The sequence below is a fragment of the Cucurbitaria berberidis genome (genome assembly GCF_010015615.1).
Source record: "Cucurbitaria berberidis CBS 394.84 unplaced genomic scaffold K460scaffold_3, whole genome shotgun sequence".
Taxonomy (NCBI): Eukaryota; Fungi; Ascomycota; class Dothideomycetes; order Pleosporales; family Cucurbitariaceae; genus Cucurbitaria; species Cucurbitaria berberidis.
In genome coordinates, this window is record NW_024468937.1 from 3,056,481 (window position 1) to 3,073,812 (window position 17,332).

At 49.3% G+C, this 17,332-nt stretch overlaps 7 protein-coding genes across 7 annotated transcripts; 2 read left to right on the top strand and 5 right to left on the bottom strand.

The window, feature by feature from the left end:
• Positions 1-56: 56 nt before the first annotated feature.
• Positions 57-1,101, bottom strand: K460DRAFT_405843 (uncharacterized protein; the record flags this gene model as incomplete). The annotated part of the gene is made up of 2 exons (XM_040936892.1): positions 57-555; positions 662-1,101. 2 exons carry the CDS (start codon positions 1,099-1,101, stop codon positions 57-59), a joined length of 939 nt encoding a protein of 312 aa, XP_040788156.1.
• A 4,255-nt stretch (positions 1,102-5,356) lies between these two features.
• On the bottom strand, positions 5,357-7,281 carry K460DRAFT_366450 (uncharacterized protein). Its single transcript, XM_040933378.1, has one exon. The coding sequence runs from the start codon at positions 7,185-7,187 to the stop codon at positions 5,430-5,432; it is 1,758 nt and encodes a 585-aa protein (XP_040788157.1). The 5' UTR covers positions 7,188-7,281; the 3' UTR covers positions 5,357-5,429.
• A 526-nt stretch (positions 7,282-7,807) lies between these two features.
• K460DRAFT_111474 (uncharacterized protein) lies at positions 7,808-9,480 on the top strand. Its single transcript, XM_040926554.1, has 3 exons — positions 7,808-8,100; positions 8,154-8,407; positions 8,467-9,480. Exons 2-3 carry the CDS (start codon positions 8,176-8,178, stop codon positions 9,120-9,122), a joined length of 888 nt encoding a protein of 295 aa, XP_040788158.1. The 5' UTR covers positions 7,808-8,100; positions 8,154-8,175; the 3' UTR covers positions 9,123-9,480.
• Positions 9,481-10,241: 761 nt separating this feature from the next.
• K460DRAFT_111364 (uncharacterized protein) lies at positions 10,242-11,452 on the bottom strand. Its single transcript, XM_040926552.1, has 3 exons — positions 11,039-11,452; positions 10,690-10,956; positions 10,242-10,634 (listed from the first exon to the last, which is right to left on the bottom strand). The coding sequence occupies exons 1-3, from the start codon at positions 11,161-11,163 to the stop codon at positions 10,442-10,444; spliced, it is 585 nt and encodes a 194-aa protein (XP_040788159.1). The 5' UTR covers positions 11,164-11,452; the 3' UTR covers positions 10,242-10,441.
• A 993-nt stretch (positions 11,453-12,445) lies between these two features.
• K460DRAFT_285825 (uncharacterized protein) lies at positions 12,446-14,725 on the bottom strand (the record flags this gene model as incomplete). The annotated part of the gene is made up of 2 exons (XM_040928845.1): positions 12,446-13,507; positions 13,559-14,725. 2 exons carry the CDS (start codon positions 14,723-14,725, stop codon positions 12,446-12,448), a joined length of 2,229 nt encoding a protein of 742 aa, XP_040788160.1.
• A 177-nt stretch (positions 14,726-14,902) lies between these two features.
• Positions 14,903-15,601, bottom strand: K460DRAFT_111440 (uncharacterized protein). The gene is made up of 3 exons (XM_040926553.1): positions 15,425-15,601; positions 15,227-15,367; positions 14,903-15,083 (listed from the first exon to the last, which is right to left on the bottom strand). Exons 1-3 carry the CDS (start codon positions 15,506-15,508, stop codon positions 15,018-15,020), a joined length of 291 nt encoding a protein of 96 aa, XP_040788161.1. The 5' UTR covers positions 15,509-15,601; the 3' UTR covers positions 14,903-15,017.
• A 358-nt stretch (positions 15,602-15,959) lies between these two features.
• On the top strand, positions 15,960-16,829 carry K460DRAFT_284423 (acyl-CoA N-acyltransferase; the record flags this gene model as incomplete). The annotated part of the gene is made up of 2 exons (XM_040928734.1): positions 15,960-16,244; positions 16,464-16,829. The coding sequence occupies 2 exons, from the start codon at positions 15,960-15,962 to the stop codon at positions 16,827-16,829; spliced, it is 651 nt and encodes a 216-aa protein (XP_040788162.1).
• Positions 16,830-17,332: the final 503 nt, after the last annotated feature.

Sequence of the window (17,332 nt, forward strand, 5' to 3'; positions counted from 1 at the left end):
AGTTTCGCCCAAATAAGAACGGGTAGTCTAATGAGAGTCCCTGAGGGCACTTCTATCTAGTGCTGAATCTTCGACCTTGGAGGGAGCGGAATACCTGGTCCACCCGTATTTCTCATCCTTTCCTGGATCAAACGTTCGGTATCCTCCAAAGACCTCAGCTGCGCTCCTGCCACCGTCCTTGAGCTCCTCCTGATAATTCTCTCTTTCTGGCCAATGAGTGACTCCTGCTTCCTGCTAGGCGAATTTCTTAAGCTATAACTTGACGTTGGAGGTGCGTGCGGCGAAGAGATTGAAGGGCCGCCGAGGTCGTACGTCCTCGGGCCAGCAGAGCTGGGACTTCTCAAGGGCCAGTCGGATCGATCATCAGAACGCAGTGGTTGGATCGATTGGGAAGGGACAAGTTGGAGGGGTATTAGACCGTTGCGCTTTCTAGAATTTTCGAGATTCGACTTCCGCTGCTTGCGGCGATAGCAATAGGCTAGACTGAGAAGGATGGAGAAGATGCTGAGAGTGAGGAAGCTGGCTAGCAGGATGTACTTCCAGTTGCGACGGAACCTGCTAATAGTTAGTATTATTCTCGAACTTGGATATCTACGACTTTTTCTGCAGAGGTAGTAGACATAGCAATGCTAATTTGGAGAACACATCAGAAGTTACGTACCATGTACCCTGATGGTTCAGTTTGTCCTGACCATCCTTAGTGGGTGTAGAAGTCGCGGTATCACTCGTGCCAGCTACTGGAGAGGAGCTCGGGGTGACAGTAGGGGTCGTACTTGTTGTCGGTGCTCGGTTTGGTGTGTTGCAGATGGAATTGTAAGAGTGGTAAATGGCCAGATCATCTTTCTCGTCGCAGACATCATGGCATATCTCGCCATTGGCATGAAGGCTTCGAAGATACTCAGACTGACAGAGGCAATCAACGTAAGTTGCTTGACTCGAGGACGGGGCAGTAGGAGGAACGCAGTTCAGCTCCGAGGTCTCGAGTATCTTGCAATTACGCGCGCAAGACGGTAGTTGGCTGTAATCGAAGACAGATGGGAAGTCAAGTGCCAGTACAGTCGCGATCTGCGCAATACACAGCAGGAAAAGGCCGATTTTCATGGTTGCAGCAATTATTCTTGACGAATAATTACGGGGGGTTGAGGAAAGAGTGGTACCGAGTGGTTGGTAGCTTACTGAAGAAGGTAGTGGCAAGAGGCAAGCCTGCAGCGTCAGTTTATTTGTGATGCCTGGGCCCTCGACGAAGATATTAGTCCAAGCACCTGGCGCCTTTATCATAAGCGCGCTCTTTCACTGCAAAAGCGTTGCTATAGCATTTCCCCCTCGAGGCTTGAGTGAATGTCCCCGTCAAATTGAGTGCATTCGCGCTATGAACGCATGACTCTCAATGAGAGATGAGCGTCAGATGCAACTGCACTTATATGTAGTCACAATTAAGAGCAGTAATGTTGTAACTGCCTTTTCGAATCAGCCCTGCCTGTCTTTCGTGTTCGCTTTGTCGCCTCTGCCTTTATGCTAATTTCTTTAAATATGCTAGGAACAGAGTCAACTGGGTTTTCAACCGTCTGTATTAACTTTTGTTCTTTCAATAATACCTGATTTCTAAATTTTTAGATTTATCTGTGATAGAAGCGAATAGGCTGCGTAGTTTGATTTTCAAACTATTGTCTCACATCATTAGCTCTACTAAAAGGGTTCTTGCATCGACGAAGGTTTCGGACTATTCCAATTCCTACACGTCACTCAAGCCCATTGAGATGTAAGCCCAATTTCTCTTTAAGTATTGCATGTTTCCCAATATGAGCTCTCGAAAAGGCGAAAAGCGGGAGATAAAAGATATATTAAGATGTCATCCAGTCACTTGCAAATCACATTGGTATGACAAGGTGGAGAGAAGCAACATGATATTGCCCTAGAAGAGCGCTACTTACAACACAGGGTGTTTTCACCTTAACGATTTTTATGGGCCCCCCACAACACACGTTGAGGTGTGTGTCGTGGGGGTTCCATAAAAACAGTTAAGGTGAAAACGCCCTGGATGGCAAGTAGCGCTCATCCAGGGCAAACCAGTCGCCGTCCAAGTATCTCGAGAGCGCAGGCCCCAACCTCGCCTGGCTCAGTCGTCAGCGCCGTGAAGCTTGTCTGACGTCCTTGCATTGCATCGAGATACACCGCTACCAAGGCTAGCCAGCCGACCCATATCCAGCCACCCACTACCCTCATCTCTCCAGGATCAGCATCCCCGCGAGGTTATCCATGCTCCTCCTGTCACTTTGGTAGCCAATCGAGGTTCGCTATCATCGCCGCTATGATTTCTTGCTTTGGAAGTAGGGAGAGATCGGTGCTGAATGGTATATCAACATGATTGTAGACCTGTATAGGCGTTTCATCTTACTTTGTATCCAGATCATCATCCCGTAGCGCTGTTTGAGCAACCCGAATAAGTGTCCACGCCAAGAATTCGTGCTATGACCCTGAGTCTATCACCGAGTGGCTGCCAAAAATTGCTGAAGATACGCTGCTAGCTCAGATGGACGAGCACTGGGCATGTAGGAGGCACCGTGGAGGGCGCAACCTGCAGGCAGTAGGTTTGAGAAGTGACTGCGCTCTAGCGGCTGACAGGAACATGGGCCGTTTGGTCAATGGATTTTGGCCGGTTGCCCATACCACTGTATCGCAATTAATAACGGGTATGGGAATTGGGAGTTATGAAGGGGTACTCACAAGGCCATGAATTGATACCTTGATTTGGCAGGATCGCGGTCGCCGGTGTGAAGGGCGTGCTTATGCCGAAGATGTAGAAGAGACGCGAAACCCAGCACCACTGTGATGGAAATGAGTGTGCGCATACTTGTTGAAGATAATGGTGGTGATTCTCAGGCCCGACCGATAAGTCGATGAATCTACTCAAGGTCAGCCACATCACTGCACTCAATGTGACTGCGAGAACAGGGAGGAGACTTACTTTCTCGTAACTATAAGACCCAATGCACCAATATCGATCCACTAACGGTACTTCGAGTAGGATATGGTGGATTGTTGAGGTGTTGCGGCAGGATATGTTGGAGCTCGAGGGTATTGCAGTACTCATAAGAGCCGCAAGCTCGCCTTCTTGATTTGGGACCAGCCATCTCATACAGATGGTAGTGGTGTCTTAAAGCTGGATGCACTCGATCCAATAGTCTATGGGAAGTTAGCAATTGCGCGTTAACTAACGAGGCAGACGAAGAGGCCAGGGGTGTGACTCACTCACTCAAGATCAACGGTCGCACGCTTCAACCCAGAAGAGCAAGAGCGGCTTCGTGAAGGCGATACTCACGTCTGCCATGACATTCATTTGGCCCGTCAGTACGTCAGAGTTGGGTTTCTGAACCCTGACCATGGCGAGGGTAGACTGCTGGGCGTACAGGTTGAAACTGAGCGGTACTATGAGCCAGGTCTCTTCTGTGGTGGGCAGTGCCGCCCTAGGAGCTTTTTAGCCTCGAGCAGAGTTGCGGCAAGCGTGATCATCATCATCAGCAATGTGAGAATGAACTGGAAGTGACTTGGCGAGCTTCTCTCGAGGACAGGAAGGAAAGAAAAAACTTGAGTAACTGAGGTGTTGAGAAATTTTGTGGTGTTGTAGTGGAAAAGGTTGGGCGAGGTGAGAGGCAGTTTGTTATGAGCAAATTTGACTAAACCCTAAAACGGAAGGGACGTGCTGCAGTGCGCCAGCTGGGCAACTTCAGGTCGCAGTCAGTGAGATTGTGAAGGCGAACCAGCAGCTTGGTTCATGTTTTGACCAATTAAAGTAATACCCCCTAACCTCGTCACATACCGCGTCTAATCACCATTGATTGTTCCAGTTATGGGCCGTTGTGCTTCCGTGGCTAGAGATGTTAAAGACTTTCCGCCTTTACAGCTTCTAAATTCTTATCCCTGATGCATAAAATCCTCCAATCAATAGCAAAGACTAACTTACTTTAGTCTGCTGTGGGAACTCGTTGCCTGCACTCGATAGTCAGCCGCAACCCCTCAGTATGCTGCTCAAGATTAAGCTCGATCCCCTCGAGACACAGCCCTGTGGCGGCCCGCTGACTCCATATGAGCATGTCGCGATGGTGCGTCATGTTTTTATCATTGTCAGCGTGGCGAGGGATCTCGGACCCGAACACCTACTAGACCGTGTATGAACTCGTCGAAAGGCTCGGATCCACAAAGCAATGTACGCCTGCCTAGGAAGAGCAAGCCGAAGCGTTGGCTCGATTTATCACATTTCGTTGGATATTTCCAAGATTAGAAAGCAGTGTAAAGGTAGTGATAACTACCCGATCCTCAGAAAAAGTCGTGCGAAAGACATATGGTTAGATACGCAACACTGTGAGCTGGGTGTTGAGAAGAAAAGTTATAAAACTCGGAGAACTCTGTGCAAATAGCTGAGTGATTGGTACTGCTGATACATATAAGTTGCCCCAGCAATTCTACAGCGCTTCTAGAACTGGCTGATAGACAATAGTGTATATAATATGGCTATGAAGTAAAACGTCCATTGTATAATACATTTTACGTAGCTACGTGAGGCCAGTAACTGTATGAAGTATGGGAAAAGAACACCTGTTAACTGCGTATAAGCTCAAGACCAGCCACGTCAAACGCCTGGCTCATTGCTAGACGCCTAGCTTGACCCAACTGCATATATTCGACGACGTGAGTTGGCATGCGGAGCACTATCATACATCTACCCACCAATCTGGAAAGGACCAGTGCTACAGGTGGTAGTAGCTATACACTGGTAGAATGGATTGGAATGGCATAGTAAAAGATAGGGCCGAGACAACAAGCAAAGTGGACACAAGCTAGAAAGTGAGATAGGCCAAGAAAGTCTAGTACCGATTAATCATTCCAATACCAAACTCTTGAAGCGAGCTAGTAGAACTACGTCTACCACCGCTCTTCGAGATCCATGTAAATACTAGCGTCGAGTTAAAGACCGGTGATAGCAAAGTACACCGGTCGGGCGGTCTGCAACTGATTGACGACATTGAGTCTCACTTGAACAACTTCAGACAACCCAAGTCCATCCAAGTTATCCTCAGTCATCATTTCAGTGCTCAGTACCGGATTCGTGGTCAGCAAACTAGACGGTTACTAACTATCTGATACGGTCAACCGAAAATCATCATCACAAGAAAACAACTAAGAACGGAAGACATGATCGCTTAGGGTATTGGAGCTCTGGTGTACCGGAACCCATGATGGAGCATATGCTAAATGGGTCCAGTCCATCGTCGAAAGCGATTTCGAGTATGTACCCATAGAAAAGAAAGAACAGCAGTAGGAAAGGCACATATTGCATCATGCGATGTCAAGGCGATGAAAGGGGTATCAAGTTATATTGTACAGTTCTAACGTGCTAAATCATGTATATAGTGTTTTATACAGTAGCCTCATCAAACATCCAAGTGCTCTCCACCCCCTGGCTTGACAAGTGCACTAGGATGCGTAGGAGGCCCCTCCCTTCCCAACCTCTTCAAGTCTGCCAAAATTATCCTGAGATGATCCTGGCGATTCTGGTTGCTGCCCCACGTCACTGCCTGCGAGTAGTACAGTATATCCCATGCCTCGTCACTCATATTCTGTAGGAAAGTCGGTAGCGAACGCGCTTTTTGATATGTGCGCCATAAGATGCGTCGTATGTCGTCGTTGGCACCGATGTACGCGAGCTCGATAGCCTGATTGAATGACTTGAGGGCGGGGGAGATATTGAATGGGGGAAGCAAGTTCACGTGGAGGCGCTGGAGGGCGGCAATGTGCTCTGGTGTTTGGCGCGCCGCGTGCATGCGCTCTTTGAGCGTGGCGGTGCGGATCTCTTCTAGTTCGTAGGGGTCGGGCGCGGTTTCATGGGCGATGGTTGTGAGGTCTGCCTTTTGTTGCTCAGACTCACCGATGAGCTTTTGAATATACATAAGCTTCTCCATGAGTTTGGGGTCTTCCATGATCTGGTCGACCTTGGCTTGGAGCTCGACGGGGATATTCTCTTCCTCTACCTCGCTTTCCGGGGTGTGTGGTGCTTTGGACTGTGCCAACTTCTTCAGCTCCTCGGCAAGTTCTTCAGGGTCCATTTCGCGCTCAATGTCGCCTTCTTGCTGAGCCTCGGGATCTTCGCTGAGTACGGCATCCAATTCGGCCTCTAGGTCGCTATCACCGCCTATGGACTTGAGAACGTCGCGCATCTGGTGTAACAGTTCGTCTACATCTTGCAAATCGCTAGGCGTCTCCAAGTCGAGATCAGCGTCGTCGCTTCCATTCTCGTCGATCGCTTCTTCGACATCCTTTTCAAACGATTCCCACTCTTCCTCGAAATCGGCGTCCGTGGATGCATCTGCCACGGCCGCCATCTTCTTCTGAAATGCCTTATTGCCGTCTAGTTTGGCCATTGCCTTCTCTAGCATGGCTTGGAAGTCGGGGTTGTCGATGTCATCCATTTCTGGCATCTTGGCCTGCACATGTTGTAGCTCCTCCCGCGCGTCCCCAATATCAGGATCGTCAATCAGATCTTGGAGGGCCTGATGTGTCGCCATCCTCAAGCTCGCATTGAACTGCTTGATCTCTGGCTCTGCGTCCTTGGCTGCCTGGTCGTCTAGTGCCTTCAGCTCTTCCTTTGTTCTGATTCCTTCCTTGATATCTCTCAATTCTTGCGTCAAGTCTGCAAAGTTCGGATTTGATATCAAGCTATCGATAAGTCGCCGATTCAATTGCGCATCATCGTACTGGGGGCCCTTTTGGGACTCTTCAATCATCATAAACATCTCCTTGTCCTTTTTTCGGTCTTCTGGCGTAGCTAGACGCTCAACAAGTCGTTGTGGGGTGCCCTTGTCTAGATCTTGCTCGTACCAGTTGATGATGGGTAGGTCGTCCGACTCGAGTTCTTTGTCGGAGAGCGGGCGCATTCTTGGATCCATGTCCTCCATGTCCGATTCAATCTTCCATGTTGCGCGCTTGACCTCTTCCATCGAGGGGGCCTTTGGGAGGAGTGTGATAGTGGAATTGGAACCTGATTCGGCCTTTCTAGCTGTCGCGGCTTTCGTGCGTTTCTCGCGGATGAATTGCGCTGTCATGGGGCGCGTGAAAGGACATCTTATTAGAAGCGGTCGTGAGAGAGCCCTTAGAAGCGCTCTGGACGGGAAGTAGGCTCGCGAGGGGGGCATCGCGTTCGTTGTTGCAGAGGTGGCACACAGTGTGGTGGCATCTGAACTTGGGGCAGTCGGGTGCAAACAATGCAAACATGGTTCTTGGCACTCCCGGGCACTCCGCAACTGCCCCTCGTGTCCTACATCGCTCCATAACCGCCCAATATCTCACTACACTGCGTTTCTTGTCATTTCTGATTTTGCTACAGGAAATCACCTAGCACTCGTCTATAGCTTGGCGAACCTTATGTAAGCCCGCGATTTAGACACATGTGGACTGAACAACGCCTTACAGCCTATAACATCCGACCCATCTGCATTCATTGAACTATGGTCATGCCTTTGCACTCCAACTACTATTCAAGGTGGCTCGACTCCTTCGATTCCGACGTACTAAATCTTCCCGGAGCCCTCATGAAAAATTCGTCGCTGTGCTATGCAGCTGCAATTTCAATATCTTGTCCTCCAGGTCCCGTAGCGAGATTCTACGTCTTCTGTTTCTGATGCTAATATCAATCCCATTGCGATAGTCACAATCCTTGCGAGCGTCGGCCCTCGTACAGTCCCTCCAGTAAACACCCTCATCCCCACTCCCCCATTAGTGACTTTGCTTGTCACTTTCTTTCTTCCAACCGGGTTCTTCACATCATTAGAGACATCCACCACTTCACTCGCTGGCCCGAGATTGAGAAAAAGCTACGAGAATGAACGTCGGCTGCCTCGCAACTTGGCTCCCGCATTGAAGCATGCATGCCTACGCCGTCAGAACTACCCCAAGAGATACCAAAGGCTTGTTACTAGAAGAGAAGGTGGTTCACAGGAATAGTTTGCCTAGCTCTCGTTCTTCGTTCATGGAGGTGGTGTTATGGTCGATCCGGCGAGAGGCTCACAAAAGGAAGACAGGAGACATTGTAAGACCAAGGCAACAAAGGTAATGGCGCCATCTCTATTGTTCCTCAATGAGCAGCCATTAACGAACAATAGCGTTGTGTGACGTGGTGAAAGGATGATCAAGAAAATCGAATTTGTGGATTTATCAAAAGAGTTCACTTGCGCTAGGCCCTTTATACAACCTTCCCGATATTCACCAAACAATTGTGGATATCATAATCCGCCTACAGTGTATTTGACCCACCTTCTCGAGGACGCATGGCCAACCAAGCCGTTCCATAAGCTTCCCAGCAAACATCGCTCTTCTGGCACAGATAAGACAGAAACTTTCTACCGAGGTACAAATAGTGAGTTCACACATTCGAGCCGTCACAATAAACCTTTGTCGTACGACTGAACATGTCAGGCAGTCACGATGCAGAACGACCGTCACGCTCGTCAAGCCGCGCTTCATATCAGGGCGAGGAAGATAGCGAAGACACGTCATGCAACTTGCCTATTAGTTCACTACCTTTCCGCATTATCTACTCAGCTGCAACCCTTAGTATGCCTAATCCGGAACGCAATCGGTATTCTAATAAAGAGTCGGCGAAGGTAAACGCAGGTCTCGAGTGCGGTAGTGGCGCAATCTCGGGCTGCATACCTAAGGAGTCAAACGCCATGCTGACAACGAACACTCCTGCCCTCAATATTGATTTTGGTCAGCTCATGGTATCCTCGATAACTCCAGAACCCAGACTTGACACTAAAGAGCAGGTCCATTGCATGCTTCATCCACCCCCTTATGCTTTTGTTCACGGTGTATTGTCAATACAGTGGGTTCGAGGCGCAGTTGGTGAGGATCACTTTGTCTTCCGCGAGAGCGATGAGCGATACGTACTGTCCCGGGCCTCGCAATTGAGGTTGCGTGGTGCGGCGTTGGGGATTCCCATGTTGTATATGGAATGGCTTTGCGGGAACAGCGAAGCCGTTAGTTCCACTGAGGCGGGCATGTATCTAACGCCTGAGCTCTTTGAAGAGATCCAGCGAGAGGAGCTGGATATTCAAGTTTATCCCGAGTAATAGCCGGCCAGCATCGCACTAAAGAGAACAGGGACTCGGTACATCACCTACAACTACCTCTTCATGCATAACTTCTTTCCTCGGGTGTTCTAATCACGCAGTAGCTGATGCTGGGAGTCATATCTAGTGGTCTGCCTCTCTGTGTGAATGTTTGTATGCAAAGGCTCTCTTCGCTTTTCCTATCTGCCATCATCAACTTGGATCTGTCATGTCACCTCAGTACTTCATCGTATGATTTCGTCGGACTTTCTGATTACCCCATACTATGTCCTTCTCCCCGGTGAATATAATTTGCTTTATGCTGTAAAGACAATGAAAGTCTTCGACGTATCTTCTGTTCTCTCCTCTATGCCCTTTGTTACCTCTCCTTGTACGGTGTCAGTTGGCGAAGTGATATGGGATTCTTGGAATTGCGTGTTCTCAGGGGAAATTTAGCCCTACTCTCATTCACCTGCTTTCTCTTGCTTACACCCTCTCTTATCGACCAATTTCGACAAGTCAAAATCGCACGTGCCGCTTGATGTTTCACAACCTTCGCACGTACAGGGTTCTCCTGGGGCTTTATTTTCTTGATTATCCCCTGGTATTAACCGTTCAATTTCTAATCATAACCCGACCAACAAATCTTTCTTAGTCAACTAGGAAACATACATGGTAAAAGAGTTCACGTTTCAAACGAGAGCTCGCTATCACGTGACGTGTCCAGTGCTATAGCCCTAACTACCTTTGCGGCTATGTACCGTGGCCCTGCGTAGATAGTTCTCCGGCATGCCTTGCATCCACTTTCCATCCACGTAACTCAAATCTGAAATCATAATATAGCTTGCTAAATCTGCGAACGAAACAAGGTTGTTTGTCAGCCTGGGGTATAGGGTGAGTTCTAAATAGGATGTTGCTAGTTCAAGGTTTGAAGTTCGCATGAGATCATTATCAGATAAGGAGGACAAGATAACGAGATTAATTCAAAAAAGCTCTAGCTAGTCCTTGCCCCATCCTTTCAGGATTGATCAAACCATAGCTACTGCTAGACTAAACGAGTGATATAATTAAGTCTAAAGATCTGCTGGTCGAGGGTGATATTCGCGCTAGAATTCGATTAAACCGTGCTCGTTATTGCGAGGATACAACAAGAGAGACATAAATAGCAAAACAGAAACTCATACCAATATTTAGGAAAGTCGTGCATATGTCCCAAAAGGCTTTGTACTCATGTCCACCAACCAAAAAATCACAGTGGGAAACAATGAACGCCTCTGATCATTAAAAAAGTAGAAGAAAATGGCGCAACTGGCTACCGAAATTCCATGTGCCTGTCATGCTCACCAACCCTTTGGCGCACACATCCAAGGCTTCTCGTCACACCAGGATTTATGCTCCCTCGGTGGCGCCTTGACAAAATTAAGCTTTGGCATAGCCCTCGTGCCGTTGACTGGAGCTATGCCAGTGGCAGAAGCAGCATCAGCATCACAGGCTGGCGTTGAGGGAGCACTCTTGGTGCATGTATCGTAGCATCTAGTCGTTTATTATGCCTCTGATTGTAGGAATTCCAGACGGTGTAGTGACTTACTCGCCATGAGGTATCATCGCATTGCCACATGCCGCTACTAAATCAACACAAATCCATAGTGGAGAGCAGGTCGACGTTGCATTCCCATTAGTTCTCGAAGAATTACTGCTGAAAACCGGAGCGGGAGTGATCAACGGATCACTCTCAGTCGACGTTGGGTTTGGCGTTGCTTCTGGAGCCACGTTTGGGTCTGCTCCAACGGTGGAACATAGTGGAACCGTAAACGTTGGCATGCCAGTGATACCAGTTGCGCACTCGACCCAAGTACTATAGGCAGATCAGCATAGTTATATGCAGAATTATGTATTTTGCGCATGGAAGTGAGTTGGGAGGAGAGAAAGAATCTTACCCGCCATAAGTCATGCCACACCCATTGGTTGCGACAAAGGACTTCGTCTCACCACAGTCTCTCCTAGCAGGCCCAGCAAACATGAGGCCAGCCATTGGCAGGAGAAGAAGAAGTTCGAATTTCATTATGAAGAAGTGTGAACGAGGTAATAAATGGTCGGTGGAGTTGTCGAAACGATTAAGGTGGTCTGAACTAAACGGAGGCGTGAAGAGGATTGTTGAAGGTGCTTATGTTTCGAGCGTTATAGTACTATCGATATGAGGAGAATAATGTGGGCGAGGGATTTTTTTTGAGTGTGAGGAATATGCCCTAGATGGCTGCAGACTGATGATTAAATAGCCCTTCGCAATGACAGATCTCGTAAAGAGGATAAAGTTCTCGGTCCCCAGCTCGTCACTTGCGGATCAGTGCTTGACCTAGGCAGCAAGGATTGTCATCCGGAAATCTCTCCGGCCATTAGCAAAACATTTGTAAGTTGAGACTTGCCGTCGCCAAGATTTCGTACGTTCCTCTTTCCAATCGGAAGGAACCCAAAAGATTGCTTTAATTGTGCTATCATGTAAAAATAGGTAAATGATTGGCGTTTGAGAGGCCACGCAGCAATGTCGGTGTGGGTGTCACTATGTAACTGGATACCGCCATAGTAGTGATGAGCATCTCGCAGTGAATGTGTAACAAACATAAGTACATCCTCGTGTTCGCCCTATGGAGTGTGCGACTGAAGGGTCCGGGGCTGGTTAAAATGGGACCTCGTCTCTGGTGCGATGAGAGTCAATCCGTTGATTGGATAACGGCGAGTAGACCGGTCTGTTGAAGGAGCTGTTACCTCGCTGCACATTCCTGACTCTGGTCTCGCATTGTGAGCTGAGACAAGATCACCGGACGTGGACGCTGAGTGGAGGAGTGGCAATGGTAGGCTGGAGTCGGAGAACCTAGCGAAAGCAATGCAACGTTCCATAAGACCTACAGTATGGGTAGCTGTTTGCCCGTCAAAGTCCTATCCGTGGACTGACACCTACATATGCTGTACCTGCTCGAGAAAACCTTTGGAAGACCAGAATGAATACTAGCAGGGTTTAGCGAAGGCTAGTTGTCGTTGAGGACTTCGATAGAGACAGATATTCTGATCTCTATCGAGAGTCTACCAGAAGCGTCAGCCGGGTTGTAGAGCGGGGTAGTAAAAGATGAAAGGTAAGACATTTCCGTCAAGATGAAAATATCACGGTAGCACTTGTCGACAGATCATGCCTGTAGCGATTCTTGGCTGTCGTACATCTTCTCTGCATTTCCCACTTCCAGCTTTCCCAGATACGGCTGCATTTTAAGCCTACGCACTGCCTATCTCTTTCCTCTTCAGTCGCCTGGTTGCCGGTTTAATCGATGTCAATAAGCTCGCTTGTACTTCACCTACGGTCGCTCGTACCAGCTTTCATGACTGTAGTCTTTCTTAGGCCCGGTAACTTGGTATGTGATACCGAACGTCTGCAAGCTCGCACCAGAAAATCTGAACTCGCAGATGTTCGTGTAAGTATCCGGATCGCACCAATGATGTCCCTTCGCCATCCACCCATGATATGCATCATCCGGTACATAAAAGTTCCACGTATTGAAAAGCGTACCGACTGACTCGCCATCCTCGTCTGCGAACCATGCAGTGATCTTGTCCGTCTTCTCATTGTACCGGTAGATGTAGCGGCGTGTCGCTGGGACAGAGTAGCCGGAGTCCATTCTGAAGGTTCCTTCTTCGATGTAGAGATACTCGGCGGAGTAGTTGAGTGAAGTGGGGCTGCGTGGGTGGAAGTTGACGCTGCCGGAGAAGTTGCCACCTGGCGAGGTGGCGTTGTGGGAGTCGATTTTGCGGTGTACCGTCCATACGCCTTGCATGCCTCTGAAAACTGCTGCTGCAACGAATTTTGCCTCATTGTTCGACCTTCTGACCAGATCTGCAACTTCCTTGACCACCATTGCAGCTTCCGAGTCAGTTTTGCTCCCCTGATATCGCGATGCAAATGCAGGCCCAGACTGACCACCAAACGCAGAGTCGTCGCGTGTGACGCCCGTGCTTCTTGCAAATTCTTCCACAAGGCCAACGAAGTCCATCATCCAGAACTGAGGCACTTGTAGTGATCTCTCCTTGATCGCTTGTCGCATTCGTGCCGCGTCCTTGTACTGATAGACCTCGCGTTCTGGGAGACATCCTGGGGTCGGCTGGATTTTAGACCATGTCTCCGCCATGAATCTTGATTGCATCTCCATAACAGACCAGTATGGGCCCTCGTAAAATCCTACAAACCCAAGGGTTGGTACTTCAGGGGCAAGAATCGACCCGCGCGTGAGTAGGAATGGGACGCGTGGGCAGGTAGGATCGTAGTGGAGGCGGTTTTTGATCTGGGCGTCGAGGAAATCAAGGTTCGTCTTGTAGCCCGTCGCTTCTACGACACCCGTCACGTCGGTAATCTTGCTGCTGTCCTATGCGTTATTAGCGTATGTTATGATAGCGTTGGGGTAACTAGGCCTTACCCGGGATTCGGTGGGAGATGCATTAGACCAAGGTTCATAATGCTTGAAGGTGATGTCGAGTGAGGTGCTGTTTCCTCGCTGCTTGATCTCTTCTACCCAGCCTTGCACGGGGATGATGATGCCGCTCCTGACAAATTCAGAGTACGTATCTGTGATGCCGGTGTATGCAGGATACTGCATTTGATGCGGCTTATACGCGACCTCTGCAATTCCAGTCTCTCTTTGGGTCCCACCGATAAGCGAACGCATGAACTCATGTCCTTTCTTTGCCTTTTCGGGAGGAACCGTCGTAATGGCTGCCGATATATCGCCTTTGCCTCGTCGCGAGAGATTGTAGAGAACGAGATCTAGTGGGAGAAATTTCGGGGCGAGGCTGAAGTCGTGACCTTCGGCGTTATTTGAGTTCTGGGGGAGGTATCGAGGGAGACTGTAAAAAGGTCGACTGAGGATATGATAGACTCTGCTTTCAGCGTGAGTTGCTTTTTTATCTCCGGGCGATGTTCTGGCGCTGGATATCTGGAACGCAGCTTGTGCGGCGGCCTCAGATCCGCTGATACTGCCCCCGATGACTACAATTTTGCCAGGCTTGGTTGTGAGCGAGGACAAATCTCGGAACCTTGATGAATGCTGAATGTTTGATTGATTTTTTGTGCGAGAGGGGTCGAAGGAGGCGCCAGGTTCGCCAAAGAAACCAGTTGCAACAATTAGATAGTCATACCTCTCCGTGCTTTCCTGCAGCGTCACGTTGTCTACACAAGTAACTTCCCACGTCCTTAGGTCTTCAAGTAGCTTTGCTTGAGTAACACTCGTGTTAAACATAATGTTAGACTTGACATCGAATCTCTGTGCATACGCCTCCAAATACCGGCCAACTTGCCAAGCCTTGGGAAACATTGGAGGAGGAGCAGGGGAACAGGGCCCTGTATGCGGGTCCGAAAGGTCGACTGAAGACCAGGAAAGATCTGCAAAGGCGACCGTGAATCTGCTGAGATTTGTTCTCATATCCGGATCACACTTCTCGCCGAATTCGCCAGGCTGGGATCTCCACATGCCACCCACACGGCTCGCTGCTTCGAAGATAGTGACAGAATAGCCGCCTTTATGTAAAAATGTCTTCGCGGCGACGAGGCCTGCAGGACCTGCGCCCACTATACATACACTCCTCATCTTGAACTTGGAGCTGGAGCCAATTAGTCATCTCTTTCTCCAAATCTCGGAGTCTCCCCCACGGCCCCAACGTACCACTTGGCTAGATGAAGGGATGGTTGTTAATCTCCAGGAGGCAGCGCAGCCGTCGTTGATGTTCGAGGTCGTGGTGTGTTGGGTTGAAGATGATGGATGTTTGCGTGAGTGGAGCGATGGAAATCGCACGCTAGTTAGAGCCTCGGAAAACCAACCAATCATAGCGATGCAATGTACACAGAGCGTAGACAAGAATGGGAGTTAGATTTGTGCGGAATCATTCATTGAGAACTCCAGAATTGATAAGAGAACCTTTCATAGCTTGGAACTGAGTTTTGCCGTACTAAAATGCGGTGTAAGTGTTAGATTTCTGTCACGGGATGAGGCCTCGAAAGAAGAACATACGGAGATAAGGTAGCGAATATGGCCCTGGGATCGCGTTTAGACGCCTATTTGAGACTTTATTTAGGATCAGAGGATACTTACCAGATCAGTGACATGGCGATGCTGCTCGAATTCCGACCTTGCAAACTGTCTCATGTCTTTTCTTGTGGCCTCGTCCGGGATGTTCGCCGTGCTTCGCACAATCTCCCGCCATAATGCTAATGTGCGTTGCCGCTGGATGAACTGTATAAAGTGAGCAACGAGATGCACTCCAAAAGCCGCATTGTGTAGAGCGCCCACATGGTCAAGCCCAAGAGGGCTCTTCCCTCGTGCTCGTAGCCGGGAAGGCGGCTTGGACGCTATAGTAGCATATCGTCGCAGCATTCCCTCGACGTGCCCCTCAACGATAGCTTCCTTGGGGTTCCGAGATGCAAAGTGCGATCAGAATGCGGTGTGAGACAGTGATTGATGGAATGCATGAGGCTCTTCTGAACATGCAAGCTGACGTAAAGAGTGGCCAATGCAGAGCTAAGCTGTGAACGCTCTAGGCGTGCACGAACAGTCCTCACGAACGCGTCTCCCCGGCCAGCCACGCTTTCCTCGACGCGCTGCCCTTCCCACAGTCTGCTACACCACAACGGCCAACGACTGCGCACAACCGTCGGGTACGACTCCCGTCGTAATGGCCCCGTCTGCGAGACGCAATCGACTCCGCGCGTACAAACAGAAGCTTCACTCTGAACTGAATAGGGACCCCACGAGCTTTCCAAAGACGCAAGACCCCCGCGGACGCATCCTCAAAAAAGCGACACACTCGTACCTCGACATCGACGAGATGCCTCACGTCGTTCGCCGTGCTACTGAAGTGCAAAAATTGCTCGAGCAAGATGCCACCGGCTTGCACGCGTACGAAGCACCACAGTTGGTCTGCCCGTTGAAGTTCCAGCTCATTCGATCGGCTGCTGCGCTCAAGAAGTCCGAGATCGACACTTGTTTAGGTCTCGTTGAACAAACTTCCGGCCATGTCTACAGGGCTTCTAGTATCGGCTGGCACCCTCGCAAGAAGAAGGAGGAGATGATGGACAAGGAAATGATTTACTTGCTTGTTCGACAAGGCGATGTGGGTGGAGCAGCTGAGCACAACCCTCTGGCCAGTTCCGAGGAAGATATCCCGGATGTGGAGTCGCAGGCTTCACCGCAGCTCCATCCGCTCGAGCAGATCATCCACGACAATGCTTCTGACAGCGACGAGGAAGACTCCGTCTCAAAACCGACTACCAGGGCACAAGACACTATCGGAGCGGAAGATGTTGATAACACTCCTCTGTCCAAATCTCAGCTGGAATGGCCCCTTCCCAGCAACAACGGCAGGATACTCGGCTTCGTCTCCTTCATGTTTACCTACGACGACCCTCCTTATGAAGACCGCGAGGTCGTCTACATGTACGAGATACACCTACACGAACGTCTACGCGGTCGCGGACTGGGTTCGAATCTCATCAAGTTCGTTGAGCACGCAGCACGTTACTGTGGTATTTCGAAGGTGATGCTCACAGTCTTCACCGCCAATGAAGGCGCTAAGGCGCTGTATGAGAAACTGGGCTACACTGAGGACATATGTTCACCAACGGATAGGATCATGAGAAACAAAGTCGTCAAGCCAGACTTTCTGATCATGAGCAAGGAGATTGCTTATGCACTCTAGCGACGGAGTTCACTATGTTTTTCACGGCGCTTATGGATAAGATACCCACGGTAGGCTAGAGAATTTTACCATCAACGTCATGGTACTTCTTACTCTCATCATGTTCCAATCGCGCTTCAATTCATCATTGCCCAAATTCTCAAACCTTTCACATATCGGAGTACGTTTCAGCGTGCCCGTGATGAATTCATCCAGCAGGCAAATTCATCTTACCTTTCAACGTTACGAGATTTTCTCCAAGCACCTTCACCTCGCCAGTCATACGTCTTATTTTCCCTATATTCAGGACACCTCCAAGGCTCTCGTCAACTATCCACGCCCCTCAGCTTTAAGCTTCCATATCTGCTTGTGGACGCCAAATCAGGAAATCTAAGTTGTTTAGAATCGTTGTGCCATATAGTAGCAACCGTAAATTGGAAAGGTGCTGCTGTTGCCGAGAATGTCATGTTGTCTAGCTGTATCCAATGAGTCGGCGCAAGTCATCTCGCAGTCTTAATTTACGA